At 42.2% G+C, this 23,620-nt stretch overlaps 1 protein-coding gene across 4 annotated transcripts in view; it reads right to left on the bottom strand.

Annotated features, from left to right (window-relative positions):
- The window catches only part of SPATA13 (spermatogenesis associated 13), a 146,287-nt gene that overhangs the window by 63,820 nt on the left and 58,847 nt on the right, over positions 1-23,620 (bottom strand). The window contains exon 1 of one of the 4 annotated variants that reach the window (XM_021530637.3): positions 8,934-9,087. The exons of 2 other annotated variants lie outside the window; for them this stretch is intronic. In XM_021530637.3, coding sequence (XP_021386312.2) covers positions 8,934-8,979 — 46 coding nt within the window. In that variant the 5' untranslated portion in view covers positions 8,980-9,087. Of the gene's footprint in view, positions 1-8,933; positions 9,088-23,620 lie in introns of those variants that run through there. One more of the 4 variants, XM_021530640.2, reaches the window with a different exon arrangement.

Genomic DNA, 23,620 nt, shown 5'->3' with positions numbered 1-23,620 from the left:
ATTGTTGGGAGGTTACTTTTAATGACAAGGTCCTGATTAACACACTGGAACAAGTCAATAGCTTACTTCAAACAGTTCCAAATCATTGTACTTAAAAATGCTGACCCTTGTCTTAATCAAGGACAAGTGATGAAAACAAAAGAAAACTGTTTTGGCTCTGAGTGAATTCCAAGTTCCACGAGAGAACTTTGCAGAAACCCAGTAATCTATAAAAGCCAGCTTTCAAACATTAATTTTGTAGTACCATAAACAGCCAAACTCTTCCCATTAGTAGCTCAAATCTCAAACTGATGGTATCATTCAGAAACTTATTTTAAACAAGACTTCTGTACAGGATTTTCCTTTTTAAATCATGCATTGATTATTTTTAGTTGGTGTAACTCAGCATAACTTCCTCCTCTTTCTCCTCCTCTTCCTTATCATTATCATTATTATTTAAATCCATTTTGTTTAGTCTGTTAACTGACTGAAACATTTTACTCACACATTTTGCCCAGAGGCAGCATTATCTGTTTCTTAGAAAGAGCATTCTGGTTGTAATTCAGTCTCTGCCATTGTGTTAATACAGGGACAGATCCCGGGTTTATTTGAAGCTCTTAGCTGCAGTTCTTCCATGTGGAAGTAAAATATGAAATTACCATCATTAGGACCTAGTTAAAAATGCAAGAGAATAAGGAAGTACACTCCTCATCATAGCAATGTTAAACATGGTAAAAATTAATCTTCTTTTGTAGACAAGTTTCCTTCTTTAGAAAGAAGGAAACAACTGACAAAATGTGGACTAAGCTGAGCAGCTTCTGCACTGCTGCCTCAAGAGGATACCTGAGTGAGTTACTGAACATCTGAACTTTGAACATTACAACTGACTCTTACTTTCTATTGCCACATGTGCATGAAAGCCTCCTTTATTTTCTCATCCCAGGAAACGGAAGCCATATGAAAGAAAACACTTTCAGAATACGTAAGTGGTGCTGGCAAATTTAATCTAGAGTGCTAAATTATAGCACAATTTGTATAGAATACAAATAAAATAGAAATTACTGGGATGATTAATTTGTGAAAATATCTACTCCTTAATTTAATCAGAAAAGAAATTATAAATGTGACCAAGATAAATGATCAATTACTTATTAAAGCTAACAGGGTGCAGCTGACAGGGCCTAGTAAATAAGTCAAAGTCACTTTTAGCTGGAGTTCAGTGGGTGAATCCAATGGAATGGTTTGGGTGAATGAAAGACATGAGTTGGCTTTAAATAAGACAGCTGGTTCTTCCACACCAATTAGTTCTTACTTGATGCTACCTGTGCAGTGGGAAGTTAGCCTCCCAACAGCAGTGGTGGTAGCCAGGAGCGTATTTAAGGTAAGCCCTGTGCTGGAAAGCCAGGCTACAGTGTAGTTGAACTGCTCTTGAATTTATTTAATGAAATTAACCAAATCCAGTGTGTTTACAGAGACCAAAAAGCATTTCCATAACACCAAATAAAAATAGACAAAAAAATACAGAAATACCAAATATGGCTTTCTGACTGTATGACAAAAACACCAGGTGACATCAATGAGCCTTGCCTTGAAGCCAAACAATGATCCCACAGACTGCACTGTAGCTGCAGGTCAAGCACTTTCCACTTGACTCAGGTAGAGAGGACAGATGTGACACAGAGACAAACATCTCAGACTTAAGTGATACTGTCCAAGTGTTAATCTCTCTCACCTCTGCCTGCTCCAAGCCAACACACAGCTTGGAGGAAGTTTTATTAGCAGGGATTGAATTTGCTCCTGGTTGGACCCAGGAAAAATGAGCTGCTGACACAGTAGATACCAGCCTTTCTCTGCCGTTCTTGTGTGCTGAGTACCCCTCAGCTCTCCTACCAAACCTTGGGCTCAATGGAATTGTTAGATTAAAGAACTAATCAAACCAAGCTCTTCATTACTGTTGTCTCCATGTATGGTCAACCTATTTAAGACTCAAAATATTCTCATAAAACATGCATAAAATTTAGTCAAATTCAAAATCAAACGTTGCTATGGAACATGTGGTGAGAGCAGTACTGAGAAAATGGATTGTTTCAAGATTTAAGTATCCTGAACAGAGACCCATCTTAGAACAGAGATGGATTTTGAAAATACTTTTGGGGCTTTTCATTAGCAAGAGGCATAACATTCTTCTTCTCTTCCATTTCCCCTCCAGGAAGACAAAGAAGGGAAAGAGACAGAAGAATGTTAAATGATGTAATTCCTCAGACACATAATTCTTCTTAATGATATAGGTACTTTCTTTGTTAACTGGGCACTCTGTGCCAACAGTATAGGTACATAGACATTTAGGAGACTCTGTCTGTTCAACAGATGGCTGCTGAAATTTGCACTGCACTTGGAGCTCTATTAAAACTATATGACAATTAACTCTTCTTATCATAATAATGTATATTATAGTCTGTTGTCATGGCTTCAAGTAATGACACTTCAGGTAGAAAAAGTAAGCCATGTTTTGTGTTCCTATTGAATCACCATTTCATTTGACTAATAAGAATTGAGGAGTTCAGACCCATAAATAAATAATTTTCCTTCTGTTTAAAATAATCCAGCTAATACAAGTGAAACAACTTCTCCAGAACAGCATACCTACATACAATGATAATACTTTGAGAACAACAGCAAAATCAAATTCTCTAAAGACCAAAAAATACAAAGGACTATCTCTCTCCCAGAACAGAACACTAACCAAAATAAAACATTTTATGTGCATTAGCAAGGATGGTTAAATACAGACTGATAACCATGTGACTACAGAACAGAAAATGTGATGCTTGTATTTGTAAAGGAGGAGGTTTGCCTGGGAAATTAACTCTTTAGTCTGAATCTGAACTTCATAAGATTTTACAGTCAAATCTGAAGGCAGGATCAGCTGAGATGTGGGGAGCTCTGTTCCAAGTGAAGAGGAATCATGTACCATAAAGAAGTTGACAACAGTAGAGAGGAGTGGTAGCTGCACACAGTAAAAGATTAGGCAATTTCAGGGATCAGTTTGGAACCAGGAAAAGGAAAAAGTGATGTGATGGTCCTTATGAATGTGGCAGTTAGGGCAAGCACCACTGAGGCCCAAAGAGATCACTCACTGAGCCTGTAATTAAGCAGCCCTTTGCCTCTACAGGGATGCAGGACTGTTGTTCCCTGATCAACAATGACCCCTTCTCCCTGTCTTGAAGTTTAACAGGTCTGTTCAGTATGGAGCTACAGACCAGGAATAAGTAACAGAAAACACATCTATTGCAGAGTAACATGTTTTTATAGAGAAATAAACCTTATAGAAATAATGAATTCTTTGTAATTTTTGTTTTTAAGGGGAGGGCAAAAAGCATTTGGGTTTTTTCCTCATGGATTCTTTTACAGAAGGTCAGTATGGCTCAGCTGATGGACCAAAAAATCAATTTGGCTTGCTTTTTCCCCCAAAATTAATAGGCAAAGCATACAAATGCAGCTGCAAACTTGCCCAGTCTCTCTTACCCAGCACAGAGCCATTCAAATGGGCACTCTTAAAGCCCTGAGATCCAAAGTCAGACCTCTCCTCTAGCACATAGGGTTTAACACATAGGAGCTATTTAAACTCCTCCAGGAAGGTCAAAAGGAAGACTTACAACCAATATAACAACACTTTTCATGTTCTCATTACCTACCTACCACGTCTGGTACTGGTGTTTTGTCTTGAAGATCTTATGTGTGTGTTTGTCCTTGTGTGCATATAGTAATCCATCAGAGCATTCTTAGATTAATACAGTGTAAGACTATGACATGAGCCAGGTTCACTCCCTGACAACATGCTTGTTTCAGCATTTCACAATTCTACATTATGCTAGGGAAGAACAATTTCATATAGGAAAAAAGAATATTTTCTTTTAACAAGTGGTGCCAGCCTCTAAATCTGTACATAGAGTGGTAAACCTGTAAAAACTAGAAATAAAATCTCTTAATCAGCAGATTCAAACTTGTGTGATTCTTCTTTTTGCTTCACTTTACTAATTTGTCAGTTGTGTCCGATAATTTGCTTAAGTCTAAAACAGACCAGAAAGTCTTAAAATAACATTTCAATGGTTAGGCTGTGCAATTTGAGTTGCTAGTCTTACATGGTGGGGATTTACATTGTCTTGGCTAGTCTTTGAATAGATTGGCTCATAGAACTAAAGGTCTCTCCATGAGCAAATGATCTGTCTGTTGCCCCAGCAGTACAAAATATCCACTGATTTCCTTGAAGATGGGTTTACTTTTGACAGTTGCAGAAAAGAGTCTTGAGCCTGCCCCCTACTAAATTCATTACACAACTGCCATTCCAAAGCTGTCCATCCATGCTTCACAAAGAATATGAGGATTGCTGCTGCTGCTGCTGCTCTACACTGCTGCAGTAGCTCCGCCACAGATGTAGTTCTCATCTGGTTGGGAAGCTTGTTAAAATCTTCTAATTAAAACCCTCCATGGCCTTATTCAAGTTCTTCTTGCAGCCCTTGACCTTTTCCCCTCAGCTGGGACACATACAGGCATGGCAATCTCCTATATCACAGCAGGCAGGAAAAGCATTATGGTGTCCAGCTCCTAGATTTTTCCCATAAATACTTATGTCTTTCATACTTGCTATTGTGTTGACTACAGTGACACTATGTCATGAAATGTAAAACTTCTGGATCACCTATCTGCTGATCTACTTTTATATGGCTACTATATTCTTAAAAAAATAATCCAGTATTTGGAATTATCATTTGGGCAGGGAATAGACAAGAATACTGCATCTTCATTTGCTCATAATAATTCTTCAAGCATCACAAACTGCAAATATTTCTGATACAGTCACATTAAAAGGTTCAAATTATCATAAATCATCTCCCTTTATCTCCTTCCCTTTAAATATTGCATGCAAAAAATGTCCATGCAACTAATTAAGAGGCACCAAGATTTTTATTAGTAACAGCCTTAGTTTATCAGAGCTGCTTCATAAATTCTTGGAAATTAGTTCTGCTTACATATTTCTAGGACTCTGAAAACAGAATATGCAGAGACAGAGGCATCAAGGACTGGAAAACCACTCTGTTCCTTGTGTATTGGAATCTAAAGGACAGTTATATTTAGAAGACAAAAACTTCAGGAGAAACAGGGACTGAAACAAATACAGTAAAGAGACAATGTTCTTTTCAAACCTCATGGGACAGCATGTTAATGTTCTATGAGAGGAAAAACAAAAAATTGTAACTAAATATGTGATTTTCTGGGAAGATTTATAGCCCCTTCAAGAACAGATGACATGTAATGCCGCTATCAGAATTGACACTGCAAACTGGAAGAAAAGCAGCAAGTACCAATTAGCCCTCACAACTTCAGCATATTTGATTGTTATTCATTTGAGATTTGCTTGCTGATTGTACTAATCAACAAAAAGGAAAAAGCCTTTGTAAAGGATTTATAACATCTACAATGAATCTTAATTTCCCTGAGAAGTGCATCTAGGTGGTGCTCCATGCCTTCAGGAATTATGCCCATAAATTTTTTTCACCTAAAGACATGAAAGAAGAGGGCAAAGAAAAACAAACTTCATTTTACATTCCCTTATGAGCCTTACCTGCTTAAACTGTACCTTCTTCCATCCAGAAATGTAGTCTTATTAGCAAAAGAGGAATTAGACCACTTGCCAAGGATTTTTACATAACCCATGACTGAGCCCACCAGAGGCTGCAGTGAGCCAATGAGACCCTCAGGCATTCTGCTGTCATGCATGTGCACATCCTGCACATGGGATGTGGGGCATAGCCCCACATGTCGAGCCATCATGTCTATAAGACAAAATCCCTGTCCACAGGCAGAAACACATGGCTTTCCTAGAGTTTCCCAGGATTCCTGTATCTCCAACAAGGACTTTAGTTCAGAGCGTGACAAGTGTCCACACCACACAGTGCGGTCTATCACAATTTTGTGTCTACCACATCATTCTCCTAGAGAAACTGGCTGTTCATGGCATGGACAGGTGCACTGTTTAGTGGGTGAAAGCTCTGAGGCCAGAGTGTGATGGTGAATGTACATCCATCTGGTCAACAGCCGTGTTTCCAAGAGCTCACTATTGGGGCCAGTCCTGTTTAATATTTTTATTGGCCATCTGGATGAAAGGATTCTCAGGGTTTATCTTTGAAGAACTTTATACTAATTTCAGGTGGAATCAAAGAACTCGATCCTGGAGCTCTTATCTATGATATTAGCTGCAGTGAGGCAGAGTGGAAGGCCGCCAAGGTGAATGGGAATTCAGAGAGCTTTGGATGAGATTCTATAAGAGCAAAAGGTTGCAGAAGTGAGACTCAAAGCAGACCACTGGCCATTACAGTAGAATCAGCCAGGCTCACTCTGCTACTAATACTGTTGTAGTGACATAGATGTACACATTGGTGTACATCTTTGCTGGACTGCAGGCTTCCATATGATGATTAGGGGCAGGAAACAGCTAGGGAAGGAAATGGCAGGAGGGGCCGACTGCCCTGGCACACAGCATGGAGCAAGCACTGCATCTGGGGGGAATGTAGGGTCTTACCCACTCCTTCCAAACCCCTTGCAAATCCCTACAATGTGAGTTGAAGAGCTTTAAGTTACTACATTATTCTACTGTTAAGTTTTCACATGTATTCAGACCCCTACACAACACCAATTATTTTAACTTTAGGATTTAGCTTTATAACCATTTGGAAAATGTAATTTGTCTCCCAGTCACACCTCAAGGCCCAGGCTCAGGGGCACACAGCTGTCAAAAATCTTCAAGAGGAAATGTGAAGGGGAAGAAAAGAAAAGCAACCCTACTCCTGTTAAGCTCTGTACAGGCAGAGGAATCACTGGGTACATCTACAGCCACTTGAATGGAGTAAATATACTCAGAGTACTGCATTAATTCTGCACACCGTGCCTGGCAGAAAATCTAGAACCTCAGGCAGCTCTTTCTCCTTTACAGGAACACTGTTGTGGAACCTGTGGCATTCCTTAGGAAAGTAGTTGTGACAGAGTGGTCTCGGATAAGGCTTGGGGAAAACAACAGTCCCCAAAGTGGTGACAGAGCTAGAAGGAGGTGGCACAGGCTGGCCAATGCGAGCATGAAAGCAGCACCAGGATCCAGGTAGGAGAGAAAAAGTGGACCAGGCTGGAGGAGATGTGAAAGCAATGAGGAAGGACCATCACATCCTGAGTGGCTGAGGAGAGCAAAGGGTCAGGAGGAGAGATCTGTGAAGATGACAATGGGGCCTCCAAGTGGTGACCTGGAGAGGCAAGAGAGACAGCAAGCTGGGCCTTCCCAAATGATTCCTCTCTCGGCAATGAAGAAAAACTTAGGGAAATATGCAGATTAAACAAAAGAATGAAGAGCTACAGTAATAAAGAGTTACAGTAATGTGAAAAGGCAGGTATAAAAAAGAAAACTTCACTGAAACAGGTTATCACTTTTTTTTTTTTTAAAAGAGTGAAAAAAACCAAAGCAGCCCCAGACACTTTCAGCTCGCAGGACCAGCCAGCACATACACAGCCCACCTGAGATCTGTGGCCTTGGCAGCACTGTGTTTTATTTTCACTGACATAAACCATCATGAGCCATTTCTCCAAAGTGTTAAGCATAAACAAGCTTTCATTTCACACAGGTATTTCTTCCTGCCACTGTGATTTCATCTCCTAAACCAAATATTTTTATGCATGGAACCACTGAAAGAAAACAAGTCTGAGACTTCCCACTAATTACTACATTTCCCAGGAGTTCTCCTGCAGTGTCTGGAGCCAGTCTCCTGCCACACGTTTTATTTTGTGTAGTCTTTCCATTTTACGACTTTTGAAGCAACTGGTGGTGTTTATTGATCTTTCCACACAGCTGTTCTTTTCCTACAGGAGCACTGAGATGGTTGTTCTTGGTCTGATACATGAGGCCCCATTTTCTGTTTCAGGGAGTTGAGGAGGCAGAAGATTCTTAAGACTCTGAGTTGTGGGTGTAAAGAAAGCAGAAAATGCTACACACTGGCTTCACTTTCACAGTAAAAAATGTGCTTGTGTGATGAATTTCAAAATCCTGTGAGCTAACTGTCGCAAATGAGATTAGCTGTGATACATAAGGATAAGGTGGGGGAATTGCCAGAGATCTGTGCTGGAAAAGGAGTTATGAGCCATGGGCAGCTCTACAGGAGAAGGACGTGGAGCATCTGCACAAAAAACTCCAGCTACACATGTGCGGCTTCCAGCACATCTCCTCATGTCCCACACAACACTTAAATCCCCCTCAGCAACTTATACTATTCCTCAGCCATCCTAACTAATTTCCAATAATAATGAGAGATGAGACATGAACAGGAATTCCACATGCACATACAAGACCTGACGCATGCAGTAACAAAAAACATAAGCGCTCACGACCCCCAAATAACCCCCAAACTGGGGATGGCATCACTCGAGCGTGGATTACGTTTCAGACTTCTGCGCGGGCCGCAGTCCCAGGGGATCCCAGAGCCGCACAGCCCCGCGGCTGCGGCGAGGCTCTCCCGGGAGGGGCGCGCCGGGGCAGCCCGCACAGCCCCGCTCCCGCCTGGTGTCCCCAGAGCCCCCGGGACACGGCAGCTCCGAGGGGTGTGCCGGGCAGCCCGCACAGCCCCGCTCCCGCCTGGTGTCCCCAGAGCCCCGGGACACGGCAGCTCCGAGGGGTGTGCCGGGCAGCCCGCACAGCCCCGCTCCCGCCTGGTGTCCCCAGAGCCCCCGGGACACGGCAGCTCCGAGGGATGTGCCGGGCAGCCCGCACAGCCCCGCTCCCCCCTGGTGTCCCCAGAGCCCCCGGGACACGGCAGCGGCGGCCACGCTCGGAGGAGCGGGATGCTGGTGGGCGCTCGTAACTTGGCGAAGGAGCGGAGAAAGAGCACGAAAGGAAACTAACTCGTGAGAGAAAATACCTGCCTTGCCGCTCTGCCGACTCCTCAGAAAGCGCAGCAGATGCATGCACAAAGCTTTCCCAAACACCACGTAAGGATCTCCGCTCAGCGCGAAGAAAAGCAGGGGCGCTCCCGCCCTCCCCGGACCGCCCCTGCCAGCAGCCGGGCTTCCCTCCGTGACGATTCCCAGCCCTCCGAGCGCCCGGGGTCCCCGAAGGCACCGCTGCCCCCGGAGCCTTTCCCCGGCCTGCTCCGCTCGGGGGGAGGAACAGCTGGGAGGGTGTCAGCACAACACGCTCCATAAATTATCCCCCCAGTCTTCTGCAGACGTAAGTCCTTGAGAAAAAAGCCTAAATCCCGCCGTTTGTTGACATAGTAACCACATTTAAGTTTTTGACCCCTTCAGAAGCCCTCTGCATAAAACAATTCATTATGCAAAATATTTATCCAGCGTGCAGCGTGCTTGTTTGTGCTGTTGTATTTGTCCAAAGAAGAAATAAAGAGACTAGACGTTTATACACTAGATTTTCCACACAAATCAAAGGGTTGCTTCATTATAGCAGATATTAAGGACTTCCAGAAGTCTTTGAAGTAAAAGGGAGGGGAAAATCATTATTCAGATAAACAGCCCATTTCTAAGTGGAGTAAAATATTAGGAACTTTTCAGGAGGTCATAAAATGTTTTGTATTTTCCCTCTAACTTATTAATATATATTTATCTGATTTCTCTAAAGATCGTTAAAACATTTTAAAAGTTCCCAACTAATTTTGTAAATCTACAACAGATACTGTGAGAAAGAGCAGAGGGTCAGAAACAAGTAAAGCCTGTGGAAGACTTTGCTTTCCCAGTTCTATGGAGATGAGCCCTATGGAGATGAGCTCTTTAGTCTCCGGGCAGTGGAGAGAAGAAAGATAAAAGAGAATTGTGCTGGAGGGATCACGTGGGGTTTAATGGGTTTTAATGCATCCCCTCATCCAAACTGCTGCCCCCCTACACAGACCTGCATACAGATTTCTAGCCCTTTTACTGGTAATTTAGGCTATGGGAGCAGCCTGGCAGGCTTGTGCAAACCATGCTACCCTGCAGGGCTTTTTTGACCCCAGTTGCAAAAGGATGGGGGTGGGGGGTAAAATAACAAAACCTGAACCTTGGTATCTCGAGTTGAAAAGAGTCTTACAAGCAAGTGTTGTTGTTTCAGTGTTGTAACTCAATGTTGCCTTAAAAACTACCTGATTTACAAATATCTTTCAAGGTCTAATTGTGTATTATTTCCTAAAGACAACTTTCTCTCTGATCAGGGTTAAATGTGTGCTTAAGCTTGGAAGCAGCAGAGCACATAAAATGAGAACAAGCATTTTCCTTCAGCCTTGAAATTCATTACGATTGACCATAACCTTCCCCTCAACACATCATTCTAATTCTCTTCTTCCCCCTTCCTCTGCAAAAAACAAAACAAAACAAAACAAACAAAACATAAACAAAACGAAACAAAAAAAAAAAATCAGGTAAATTCTTAATCCACATCTTTTTACTGGGCTGTAGCTGAGAATAATTTCCAGAGCTGTCATTTAAATGAGAAAAGAGAAGAGGGAAAGAAAGGAGAAGCTTAAATGTGCATTCACAGCTTTGGAAGTCATAGCCTTTGATGACGTTTCATTACACTTTTTAAGGATAGATTCTGAAATATTGTCCCAGCACCAGTACGTATTTCTCAGATTACCACCAGCTCATATACCGACCCCATACCAACTATATAGGTGCTATTTTACATGTTTTATATGTTTTAAGAGACTGGAAGTTATTATGAAGTTTGTAAAGCTCTGTTGTAAATTTCTGGCTTTGGTGTCCATTTCACCGTGCATATGAAGACAAAATATTTTCAGTAGAAATGGTTTGGTAAAGGTCTAAAAGGGTGGGCTACTAGTCCTGTATTCTGGCTCCAAGGATGATCCAGTGAAACCCATGGAACTACTGGAAGTGTTTGTAGTTCTGTTGGCTCCAAGCTGGTGTGAGGGAGCTACACTTCTGTCCAGATCTTCTTTGGTCTTGCTGTTGAGCTCAGTCTGACACTGCACCTGAGCATCTGGTGACCATGAGCTACAAGGCTCAAGGTGAGTGTCACCCTCATCTTTTCCTTGCATCCCTTGCCCCAGTCTGTGTTCGCCTGGCACTGCAACTGTACTGAGGCAACTGAGGCAGCCGTTTCAGCAGGCTAATCCAGTTGAAAAGCAATGCACCCAAAGGCCATCGTTTTCCATATCATCAGCTTTTTAAGCTGACCTGGCTACAGTTGTGCAACTGCTGGATACAGTCCAGGCAGATGGCTGGGCAGTGCAGTGGGACAGCACAACAGCAGCCCCCAGTCGCTCTAGGTTGTTTGTAGTATTAAATTTCCATCTAAGCTAGTTTGTGCCTGAGCTCTCAGAGTCAAATGGGATAACGCTCCTTGTCCTACAGATTGTAAACCACTGGGTATAGAAAATCAGAGTTGTTATGTGTAGTATTGTCACAAGAGTTTTCACTAACACAAAAACTCAACTTGGAATAATGTATCATCATCTAGCAAGAAACAATAGAATATACAAGAAGTTAAACTGATTTATTTCTGTGCATTGTGCACACCAAACAAATATTCCAATGTTAGCAAAACTGTAAGTACTAATGTCACTCTTCTTTTTGTAAATTGAGCCCAGATCCATGAAATAAGCTATTGATTGGGGGTAAGGGTGGGGTGTGAAGTCTAATGTATGTTCTACATTATTTTTCAATATCATTTGTGCTAAATCTGTTTAGCTTTGTTTTTCTGGGAACTTCTAACTAAAATGTGAAAATAACCAGCTTGCACTGTTTACTTTAAAATTATATAATAATTAGATTATCTTACCGCACATAGATAACTAAGAATTGTAGGAATTTGACAACATCATCCACAGGATTTCATAAAATAACAGAAAGTTGCACAAGCACGTTCACTAGACCCGCTATTGAAGACAAACCTCTGCACTGACGAAATGGCAGAAAAGTCCTACGGCCTTTAAGTAACGGTGTTTCAGAAAGCAAAGGAGTGAATGAACTCAAGAAATGGGCTCTGGCCCAGAGGCATTAGCAGCTGCTTAGTGCTATGTTTGCAAATGCTCTGGTTCCTGTAGAAACACCTAATCCTTCCTGAATTCTGGCCAGCATTTATGGTTAAATGCAGACAGTAAAAGGCTGTTCTCATTACCTCTTTCTTATCTGTATGGTTCTTTTTGTGTGACAATGGATTTTCGGCTAGAATTTTAAAGCTTAATTATTCTGGCCACTTATTCGGCATCTATTTACATTGCAATGTGTACCTAAGACCTATTTGCTGGGGGGTGCACGGTGGGGTGGGAAGTTTGGGTACTGCCTTAGCCATAGGGAACAAAACAATACAAGGAAAGTACAGGAACCCACAAAGCCCTTAATGCAAATCATAAACTTTCTATAGGCATTCTTGAACTCTCCTATAGAATGTGATACTGATTTATGTCCAGCAGTGGAAGTCTCAAATATCCTTTCAGCATTTATCCTAGTGTCTGGAGGGATTAGCAGATTGTCAGAGCTGGGGCTGAGAACTCTTTCCCATTTTAGGATTGACCTCCTAGGTGCTCCGACCATAGAGTTTTTGGGTCCTACTCAGTCCAGCAAGACACAACTCACAAAAAAGCCACAAAATACTGGGGCAAACTGAAAAGGCAAACCCCAGAATAAAAACATGCAGAAAACAAACAAGGTTTGTGGTCCACTCTTCAAAAAGCTAAACCTGCTCCAAGGGAAACAGCAGGAATGCACCCAAGTGGAAAGGGAAGAGGGGCTGCCTGGCACTTTTTGGCAGCAGTTATCTTTTAGCCTAGTTCAGATATACTGCCTGACTGTACCCTTAGGATACAGCTAGAGATGGTGTCCAGGCCACAGATTAGCAGGGTTAAGAGGTTATTTCTTTATCCCTCTCACACTTCCATGAAGATTACTGCCTCCTCAGATTTGCCAACAGGGTGGCACCTTTTGTATCCCCTCAGTCCCAAAATGATCTGGAAAAGAAAAATGTCCTGTGAAAATCCCTGAGGCTAGTACAGATCATTTTCACAGAACTGTGCCAGGGAATGATGAAATGAGCAATTATATTACTGCATCAGAGGGTAAGGTTTCACTAGGTGCATGCTTTAGTAAATGCCTTATTACCATTGAAACAGGTCTCCTCTCTCCCTCCTGAACAGTTGTCTTTGCCCCCACCTCATGCCAACTCCACTGTTCCTCTGACAATTGGATGAACCAGTTCAGCTCACTTAACTGACAGAAAACACTTCTTTTATTTTCCCTGTTTTTTATAGCCTATGTGATGAACCAGCTCACACAGGAGTGACAGAGCATTCAGAACATGCAGTCAGGAACCAGGACTGTGCTTAGGCTGGAGTGCATTGTGATGGGAAAGTAGGGGAAGAAGGGATCAGTGTACAATAAAATTTTAACATGGGTCAGCTGCAGCCTCCCCTGACCAATAGCTGTTATTGCTATTTCCTAGCTGAGCCTGAGAACTGTCCCAGCACATACTTTACAAGTCATGGTGAGGACAGATGGATGGTTTGTACAATGCTAGAGACCTTTCATCTCCTCTCAAGGAAAAGCTCTTTCTTGACATAGACAGGAATAAGTCTCAGGAACGTGTTCATTTGTTTAAAGCTGCTGTGCAGCTCCTTTGCCCTTCAGGGACCTGGGAGCTTTGAATCACCAAGGCATGCATTTAGATGATGCAATACTTTTAGCTGGATACACTGCCAGAGGACAGTAGGAAAAAATCAGGAAAACCAGTGGAAGATTAATTACTCTCCATCGGGCCTAGTTACATTCATTTCAGTTCATGCCTTCCAATTTACCCAGTTACCTTGGTGATTCTTGACTGCTTTGATTGCAAGCCTACACCAGCTCCACTCCAGCCCAGGTACAGATGCTGACATCATCTCCCCCCTCCCTCTGGCACTTGTCTGCTAATGAAATAGAACTGCACAGCGGAGGAAGGAAATTAAGGGAGTGTCAAATGCCAGCCTCAGTGCCAGCATACCATAGCAGGCTGGTGCAGTCATCCCTGGCTTTTCTTCAGAAGGATTTGGGGAATGTCAATTCTTTTTGTATTATATTTTGTAGCAAATACTTGTAGGGTGACATTCTGCCTCCTCCCTGCTAGCTTTTGTGCTGCGCAGGTTGCTGTACTGGTCATGTTTCAAACAGGGCTGAACACTTGCAGGAGTGATTTCAAATTACTTTTTAAATATCTGCTTACAGGAAGGCGTGATATTTTGAAGAGGTAGTTTGACTTCTAAAAAGGAAAGTCCTTTCAAAGGTCTCCCAATATTAGTGTTCAAATCTCTCACTCAGCTGACACAGCAAGTTGAAAGACCTGCATCCTGCCTTGACTGACAGTTTTGGATTTCCTCTTCTGGATGAGAAGTGCTCAGAGAGGCAGGACCCGAAACCGTGTGCTTTCCCAAGAACAACCTTCTTGTGACATAGCATCAATCAATCAATCAATATTGGAATATTGTTTTTTAAATGGGTAATATATCTGGATGTAGCTCAAGCTGTGATACCAACTCCACCAGTAACCTCTGACCATTGAATGAAGTTAAAGTCTGGCTGCCACAGAAAGAAGGCTTTTGCAATCCTCACCAATTTATCTTTCCCTCCATCCCCATTTCCACATTCTTCCTTCTCCCTGTTTACTTGTCCTGACTTAATTCTCTGCTATTCTTGTGAGTTGAATTGGCTTATTCTTATTCTGTCATTGGAGCAGTGCCAGAGCTGGCAACAAGGCAAGCAGCAAATATACATGGTGAAGAGAAGTGACTGGAAGAATGGGTGAAGAAGCTGGATTTCACTTTTGCCCAAAATCAACCTAACCAAGAGCCAGAAGGCAGGGCACGGCACAAAGGTTCTTAAAGTCAGAGTTCCAGTGAAGGAAGCAAATCGTGCTGTGCCTGTGTCTGCAGAGGATACTGTAGTCTGAGGTGCTCCTGGAGATCTGCTGTTTTCCCAGCCTGGTTATATACAGCTTCAAGCCAATGTGAGAACAAAGAGCTGACCATCGTCCACTTCCATGCTCTAGGCAGGAAGAAAGGGTGGTGTGTGGCTGTGGGAAGCATATCTAATTTGTCCATTTAAGTCTCCTTAAATATGTTGTCTCTTCTACAAAGAAATCTCACTCATTGGTAAAGCAGATGGATAAGCCTAGCTTCTCAGGGCCCTGGGAATACCAGTCAAGACAGCAAACCCTTGCAGAACCTGTAGCTCCTGTGGACTTCAGCTGGTGGCTACTGTCATGCTTCCCAGGACTTGCCACATGATCTGCCATACTTTGATTTCCAGTTAGCTGGGCTATCTCATACTGGAGGGCTGATTAACACATCTGCTTGCAACAGTGGTCCCATCCCGAAAGAATGACTGAGGAAAGTGACTCCCAAGCATAGAGAGTTGGCCCATTCCCAACTCCCATGTGGGAATATGCAGAAAGCCTTTCAGGAGCTGGCTCAAAAGACCTTGTGGTATCTGTGCTGAGGTCCTGACAAGATGACTTTGTATTTCCTGCCCCAAAGCTTTTTGAGCAATATGTATGTAAAAACTGAAGCTGAGCATAATTTATAACTAATCACTCCTATATGTAATCAGTGCCTTATTAGATTTCCAGCAATGCAAAGGGACTAATAGATAATTTGGAAGCTACCTGGAAGCAGCTTTTTCTTTTATGTTTGCCAGTGTTTTTGCATGTTGCTCCATGTAACTAAATTAAGTGTTCTGATAACAATCCTAAGAGCAGTGGAAAAGCCAACATATTAAATAAACTTGGCCACCTGTCATATTTTACATGCCATCTCTTGCTCACGGCCTGTGAGTTCAAATGTCTGGCAGCTGAAGCTATGGCACAGAGTAGGGAGTCCTTGGAATTTACTCTTCCTTGCTTCATCTGAATCTGAATTTATCGACCTTTACTCTTATCTGTTCACCAGGGCAAGAAACACAGAGCTTCTTGCACAGCTGCTGATCTGCAGCCCAGATGGTTAGAAGCCTATTGGGACCAAAGGGGAAGAGTTGTTTAGTCTACCCAGAGAAATCTTTGAACCTCAGAACTGCAGGAAGACTTCACTACAAGATAAGGGTATAGCCACCCTCCAGTGCAACCACTACACTGCCAGGATGCCAAGAAAATCAGGATAAATTTTGGTTTTTTGGGTTTCTGTTTTTTTGGGGGTTTTTTTTTGTTTGTTTTGATTAGTTTTGTTTGTTTGTTTGTTTTGTTTTGTTTGTTTGTTTGTTTGTTTTGGTTTTTTTTTTAATTGCTAGGATAATATTATTCTGAACATAATCTTGTTCACTGATGGCTATTATGGAGTTATAACCATATTTTCTTTTCCAGCCCCAGATGTTAGTTGAAGGTGAGAAACTGTCTTCCCAAGTTGTCTGCTCCTCAGGCCTAGAAATGCAAGGCAACATCTGTGACCAGATAGCCCAGAATAGGGCCACAACTCATCTGCTGGCACTTGAGGGCAGGAGCAGGTATGGGGAACAAAGTGGCTCCTTGTTCAGAACAGAAATGTGTTTACTCTGACATGGGTGACACACTGTGTGTGTTGTACTTACCATTTGAACCTTTACTGACATCCCACTGTGTGAGTGTATTCAGCAAGTCCAAAATCAAATTAGATGGACTGTGTTATTTAGAAGACATTTAGTCCTATGTGGAGGTACTTGATTACTTGTTGACAAGTGCTGTAGAAATGTTATAGTCTATTAAGGAAGGTGAAGCAGAACCACTTACAGATCATAAAAGTTTAGTAGAGGGGTTGACCCCTGCAGAGTTTGGTAACATCACCAGTGTGAAGATACTGTTGCTGGCCTTCTGGTTCTCTGGAAATTAACTCTCTGTAGCTCCTTAAGGTCAGCAAAGCCACTGTGATCTGTGGAGCACATCCCATCAGGGCTTTATCTTCTGTCCCTCTGTGAGTGGCTGACACTGCCTGCTTATCCCTGCTCACAAAAACACAGCTCAGCCTAGCCTTCACAAAGCTCACTCCAGATTTTTGCTGGGATAGTTCTCTGAGCTGCAGGGCCCCAGTGACATTTGCACCCTGTTTTGCTAAGTAGCAGTCATAGCTCCTACAGTTGGTCACATTGGGCCACACGTTCAGCTGTCAGTGAGTCAAATACAGCAGCTGTTGGATCATAATCACACTGGTGCTACAACCAGCAGCCAAATGTCACTTGACACAAGACTTCAGCCTCCTACAAACATGACTTTCTCTATAAAACAGTGGTTTTATAGAAAAGCATGTTACTGTCAGAAGGAGAACATCATCATTTTTGAAAGAAAATTTTTTAAAACCTTCAACTTAGTGCCATTTACTTTGGCTTTCTTGGCATACCCTGGTATGTTTACCAGTGGGGACAAGAATTTACACTCAGAGAAGTGACTGCACTAGTCAAACCACCCAAAGTGTGATTATAGCAATGGCTTCCCCAGAGAATTGACTTTTAGTTTTAAGTAAACAAATAGCCATAGCCATCCAAGTAGGAGGAGGATTACTCAGATAAAATCAAGCAGATCTATTATATATAGCAAACATTAAATATGCTTAAGATTCCTCTGATACTTTAAACAGGACAGTTCAAATTTTCACCCTCTGAAACTCCATGGGTTCTAATTTAACAACTACAATAAAAAAAAATTTTAAATAAAAATATTTCTGCTTCTTTTGAACTAGGATGAATGACCCATTTCAAAATAATACTTTATTACTTTGGACAAAAATACCCTGAATTTCATGCTAATATTTGCTGATTTCATAAAACATAGCATTTGCTTATACCTAGAAAATAAAAAGGTGCAGAGTTTGCCAGCTAACTTCCTTCCTGTTTGTACAAACTCCAGTCTTCTGAGCTGCACTGGTCCTTTAGGCTTTTCTGTGGGATGAAGGATTTCTGACAATGCCTACCTTTCAGACCCATGCACAGACCTCAGGCAAGAGTAACCTGTTCTTGAAATGTGCTTTTTCTTAACCTACCCTTACTCACAGGGCAATGTAGTTGGTCAAAGCATAAAACAGCTCAAAGAAAGGACAGTCATGGAGTAATTTCCTTTTGTAAATAATTTCATATAAGACTTCATCCTCCTATAAGGGTCATATAAGACTCATTCCCACTATTTTACATCAGTGTATAGATGTGTGTTTCAGTTCTGGTTATGTACACCAACAAATGACAGAAAAACAGTGATGCACATTGGAATGCACTTTTGCAATTGCAGCTACATTTCTGGAAACTGAACTTCAGCAGCAGTTCCCTAGGAAGTAACAGGAAAAGCACACTGAAACTTTGTTCCTACTACCTATCCTAATCTGCTTCTTGTTTTCCTTAGTGTGTTCCCTCTGCAGTGTTGCAGGTGGATGGAGGGACACTTGCAGAAGTTACACTTCTTCCCCCTGCCTCCATCAGTGCTGCAGGCACTATTTGCACAGTGAGCCAGGGAGTACTTGGGGCTCAGAGGACAGCTGTGTTTGCCCTCTTTCTCTTCCTTATGCATGCATATAGTCACCTCTATACATAAAGCATCCTCAAAGTCTTCAGGAACACACAGTCAACTAAGCTGGAGAGAAAGTAATAGGGAAGAAAAACAAGACTTGCCTCAGACAGGCACAAACACCAGTGCCACCTCAGCCAGAAGGAGACATCAATTCCCAAATGCAGGTTTCCTTCCCCAAATGCTGGAAGAGGGCAAGGCCCCTGGACAAATGAGGTCAAGCCTGGGTCAGTGAAAGGAGGATATAGATCTTTTAATGTGTAATGAGGCAGAACCTAAAAATCTACTGAAGACAAAGGAAAGCAGCCAGGTCAATAGGAAGTGTCAGATGCAGCCCTGAATCTGTAGATGCTATGAAAGGGACGAAGTACGTTTGAGACCCGGACATAACAGGAACTCTGTTAGCTGAATCCCAGTTTTCCTTTGTAATTTAGCAGAATTCCAAACCACAACACACTGAGCCACTCTGGCCATAGGGTCAGGAGAAACACCTCACTTGTCTTTGGGTCTCTGATTTTGTACTATGGTCCTGGAGGTAGAAGAACTGTTCAAAACTGCCTTGGACATGAGGAAGGCTTTGGGCTTCTTCATGAACTCTCAGATCACACCCATTCCTGCCTGAGTGTCACTTGTGCCCTCAGTCCTGACTGGGATGGCAGTCAGAAGAGGGCAGAGGGCAGGGTGAGCAAGGATTAACAACTCTTTGGCATTTCTGATAAATCCAGGCCTGCCTAATTATGCTGTAAGAGATTAAAGGTGAAAAACCTGCATCTAGATGATGACATGCTGAAAGACCATGATTGATGCAGGAGAAGGTTTTGAGCTGGAAATCACCTGGGAGATCAGAATCAAAATCCACAGTTGCCTTGCAGCCTTCTCCAGAGTCTGGAGGTAGGCAGAAACTAACTTTAGAATTAGTAACATAAGTGTAGATAGCTAATGGCTGCTTCATTGGCAATTTACGTATCATTTTCTCATCCAAGAGAAGTTAATAGAGTTGAAGCAAATGTGCCACTATAGCATCTTCCTGCATAATAGTTACTAATGGTTCTTTGGTATCCCATTATACATGGGATGAAGACAAACAGTTCATGTTATAAATTGAAACAGTGAGTGATAACAGTCCTTTCATCTTTGCTTCACATCATCTTTTAATCCTCACTAACAAAAAACTTGCTTTCCATTTTGTCATATTTCTTATAAAATCAATAAAGACAGGAGTCAGAATTCATCAAAATGCTGGACACAAAGCCAGATTTTCACAAATAATAAGCAACAGCAATAAACAATGATTGAATTTAGCACTTGGGAGAAGTATCAGATTTAACTGCCACAAAATCAAATTATTTATCTTAGAAAGCAAAGATAATACCAGTAGTGGCAGCTCAAATACACCCCTGCCTGCCTCAGAGTGGCAGCCAGGCTTGGAAAGGCCCGATCTAAGCTCAGTGACACTGAGAGGAAATTCTGATATGGTCACTGGCCTGTCACTGATGAGAGGACATCTTTCTGCAGGGACCCACTGCTCACATTTCACCTCATCTGCAGAAGTGCAAACAGCCATTGCACACTGCAAGCCTGCACCCCAGGGACATGACACTCATCTTGTGTCACCTCCAGCAAACACTCCAAGAAACCCATACAAAATCTAGCAACAATCAGAAAAAGATTTAGGGGAAGGACTAAAAGGCACTGCCTTGTCTTTTCCTTTGCCCTGGAGCCGTTGCTCAGACTGCTGTGGCTTGAGCCAGCCCATCCCATAGCACTGAGTTATTTTAATTATCCAGTTCTTTGTAGATTGTTTTAGATTTTACAGTCTTATTACTCCCATTGATGTAGGAAATTCTGAGGAAAGAGTGAAGGCACCCTCTGTATTACAGTCTGTCTTATTGTCAGCCCCTGGAGCCACAAATTTTGGGGAGCACCTGCAACATCTCAGGCAGAACAAGCTGTCCCAGAAGTGAACTGGGAGCTGCCAGAGGGGACCGAGAACCCCAGTTGAGTAGACCAAGCAGAAAGCATTCATATGAGGAACAGCCCTTCCAGGGCTAGGATAGATACAAACCACACACGTCCTCTTCCTAATAGCCAAGAGACAAAAATACTTCCATACTTCCATTCCTCACATCTACTGGCAAATCATGATGCAACTTAATATTGACACCTAATGATAATGTACCACAGCTATTTGTCACACTCCAGAACTTCACTGGCTCTTAGACACTGCTTCAGTCTGGAACTGCAGCATCTGTTAGATGTGGAGATATATGAGAAAACATAAATATACCTTCTTCTTCTTCTCCTTAAAATAGTTTTGATTACATCCCACATTTCCAGAGGGAATGTGGCTACAGAGAAACAATACATCAAAGTCCTATAGGGACTATAGAAAGGTAACATATGGAGAGCTGGTTTCTTACTCTGAATTAAAGATTACTTAAATTTAGTAATCAATTAAAGATATTTTGGATAGACATATTGGCTCAGATATAAAAAGTAACAAAGATTTTGCCTCTGCTCAGGGGGGATGATATTCTATGTGTCTAATTCCAAATTTAGTGAAGCTACCTTATTATACACAGTGCAGCAGCAGACTTCTGGGCAAATCATTACAACTGCCTGCAAGGTATGTTGTGGAATGAGAACAAACTGTTTTTACAGACATCCACAGGTCAGACAGCTTTTCATCTGGTCTTGATTACAGAGGAGCACATTCCCCCCTTGCATGCTTAGCATTAGGTAATAGACAATAATGAGAGCTTTGCACCCCTGTGTCCTAGTCCTCCTCAGAACAAGCTGTGCAGGATGAGAGATTAGCATCCTGCAAAAAGCTTGCCTTTTTGTAGCAAGCATGGGTAGCAATATGGTTGGCATTTTGTTTCAGAAAATAGCTTATTACTCATGCAGGAATATTTCAAACGTAGATAGCTCTGCAGTTCCCATCTTCTGAACTGCCTCTGAGACTGAATGTGACATGGACTATGTAATTACTATAATTACAAGTGAAAACAAAATGTAAAACTTGTATCTTACTCTTGCTGAGCCTCACCAATGTGGTTTGTCTTTTCAAGTTTCTCAAGTGAATAGAAAAAAAAATTATGGCCTAAGAAAGTATTAGCTCCCTGCCAAAGTGAAGGTGGGAGCATGGGAGGCTAGTCACAGAGCAGCCTGGAGTCTGTGGATTGTGTCTTTAAGCTGCAGCCCATTAACTGGGCTCAGCCCATGGCACTTTCCTCAGGGGCAGATCCCTTAGTGTGGCAGAGCTCAGCAGCTTCTCTGCTGCTCGCTGCCTCTTGAGGAAGCAGGTTGCTGGACCACAGATGGTCTGCATCCTGCATACAGGAGCAGAGAATAGGAGAAGCTGCAGTGGAGCTACAAATGCATGGATTCAGCAGTGGGAAACCAGAGACAATTATGTGAGCCTCACAGTTAGCACAGTATATTCAGCAAATCCTCTGAGGAGGTTTATAGTCCTGTAGGTCCACAATAAGAGGCACAATAGAAAAAATGGGATGGGAAAATGTGTTATGCAAACTGCTTGATGAAAAACATACCAAGAGATTGGGACTGTTATTCCAAGGATGCCTACTTGACTAGAACTGAGATTATATAGGTGTAGAAGGGAAACCTCCCTGTACACCACTGCAAAGAGCAAGTGCAGTCTGGCCATCTGTGAAAAACACAAACCCATGGCACAGAAGTCAAGGAGAAAGAGTTAGATAGCCTGATGTAAGCATCTCTGAAGGACCACTATCTTTGCTGCTAAACTCTGTCTCTTGAGTGAATCTTCTCTGTCCCTTCAGTGAATCTTTATCTCTGAAATTACCTGACTTTTATTGAGAAATGTTATGGTTATGGGATGCAGACATCAAAGCTGACAGTGAACTGTCAAAGTCTTGGAGAAGAAAAAAAAAACTAAATCCAGCATTGTCAAATCAGATATTCTAAAAACAACCAACATACTAAGTGCACATTTGTCTGTAGGAAAAGTTGTTTTTCTCAAGGCAATATATATATATATAGTTAATGAAGTTTGATTTCTCCAGGCAGACTTAATACACTTACAGTAGTTTTTGAGACCCTGGAGAGTTCCCCTTAGGCATTAGACAGAATAGGCAGCTGTGGTCTTTCTTTGGGATTCTAGGAATCTAAATGATATGGACTTTGCATGACACACAGCTATGTGAGATTTACCTCTGGGATATTTGAAAAACTCAGAGGAGCAACTCTAAAGCAACCATGATACTCTCCAGGGCTAACTAGGGGCTACTGCACCCCTGGTGGAGCTCAGTTCTTCATTTTCTGCAGGGATGGAAGATTGGACAGTGCTGACCCTTTACACCTGTGGCACAGACTTTTATTACCCTAAATCTTGCCTGTCAACTATATTTATTTAGGATTGACCATCAGCTTTCTTCCTTGTGCCTTCAGAACAGATTTCTGGTTTATTGAGTCATTGAGTCTGTATCAGGGGTTAAGTACTGATCTCTGTGTTCCAAGTGTTTTTTTCACAGGCATTAATTTAAAATGCAGTGCACTGACAGGTGTTTTTAAACTCCCTCCTTGGGTAAGATTTAAATGGTAGTTTGGGAAAGGTGTGTACCTTCAGGCAACTCAAAGCAATTGTTATTTTTGTATATTGAAGCAAAACATCCTATCACCTTAAGTCATGTGTGCATTAAACAAGGAGTCATTTAATGATATCTCTGGGTGAACCAGATATCCCTGTCTGAAGTCTACCTGGCTGGAGATACAATAGTTGTAAGGGGAGAAATTCCCCCTGCTGCCAGCACTACAGCAACTAGATGTGGGGAGCAACATCTAAAACTAGAGATGCCTCCTTGTTCTTTTCACACAGAAGGCAGGCTGTTATCAAAAGACAGTGGATGGAAAAAACCTGATACCAGATATCTGGTGGAATCACAGGTGCTAAACAGGTGCATAACGTAGCAGCTTGTAGAGACAGTAAGGAAAAGAAATGGACACAGGCAAAGGTGCCACCATACGGACAAGTATGCAGGGAGAGGGGCCCACTGGGGGACACTGGGGTTAAGCCCTCCAGACATGCTCAGAGCCTGCTGGGAAGATTTGTCCTCAGACAGGAGGTTAAAGATCTTTGAC

Source organism: Lonchura striata, chromosome 2, assembly GCF_046129695.1.
Source record: "Lonchura striata isolate bLonStr1 chromosome 2, bLonStr1.mat, whole genome shotgun sequence".
In the NCBI taxonomy this organism is placed as follows: Eukaryota; Metazoa; Chordata; class Aves; order Passeriformes; family Estrildidae; genus Lonchura; species Lonchura striata.
This window is presented reverse-complemented; position numbering and strand designations above follow the sequence as displayed.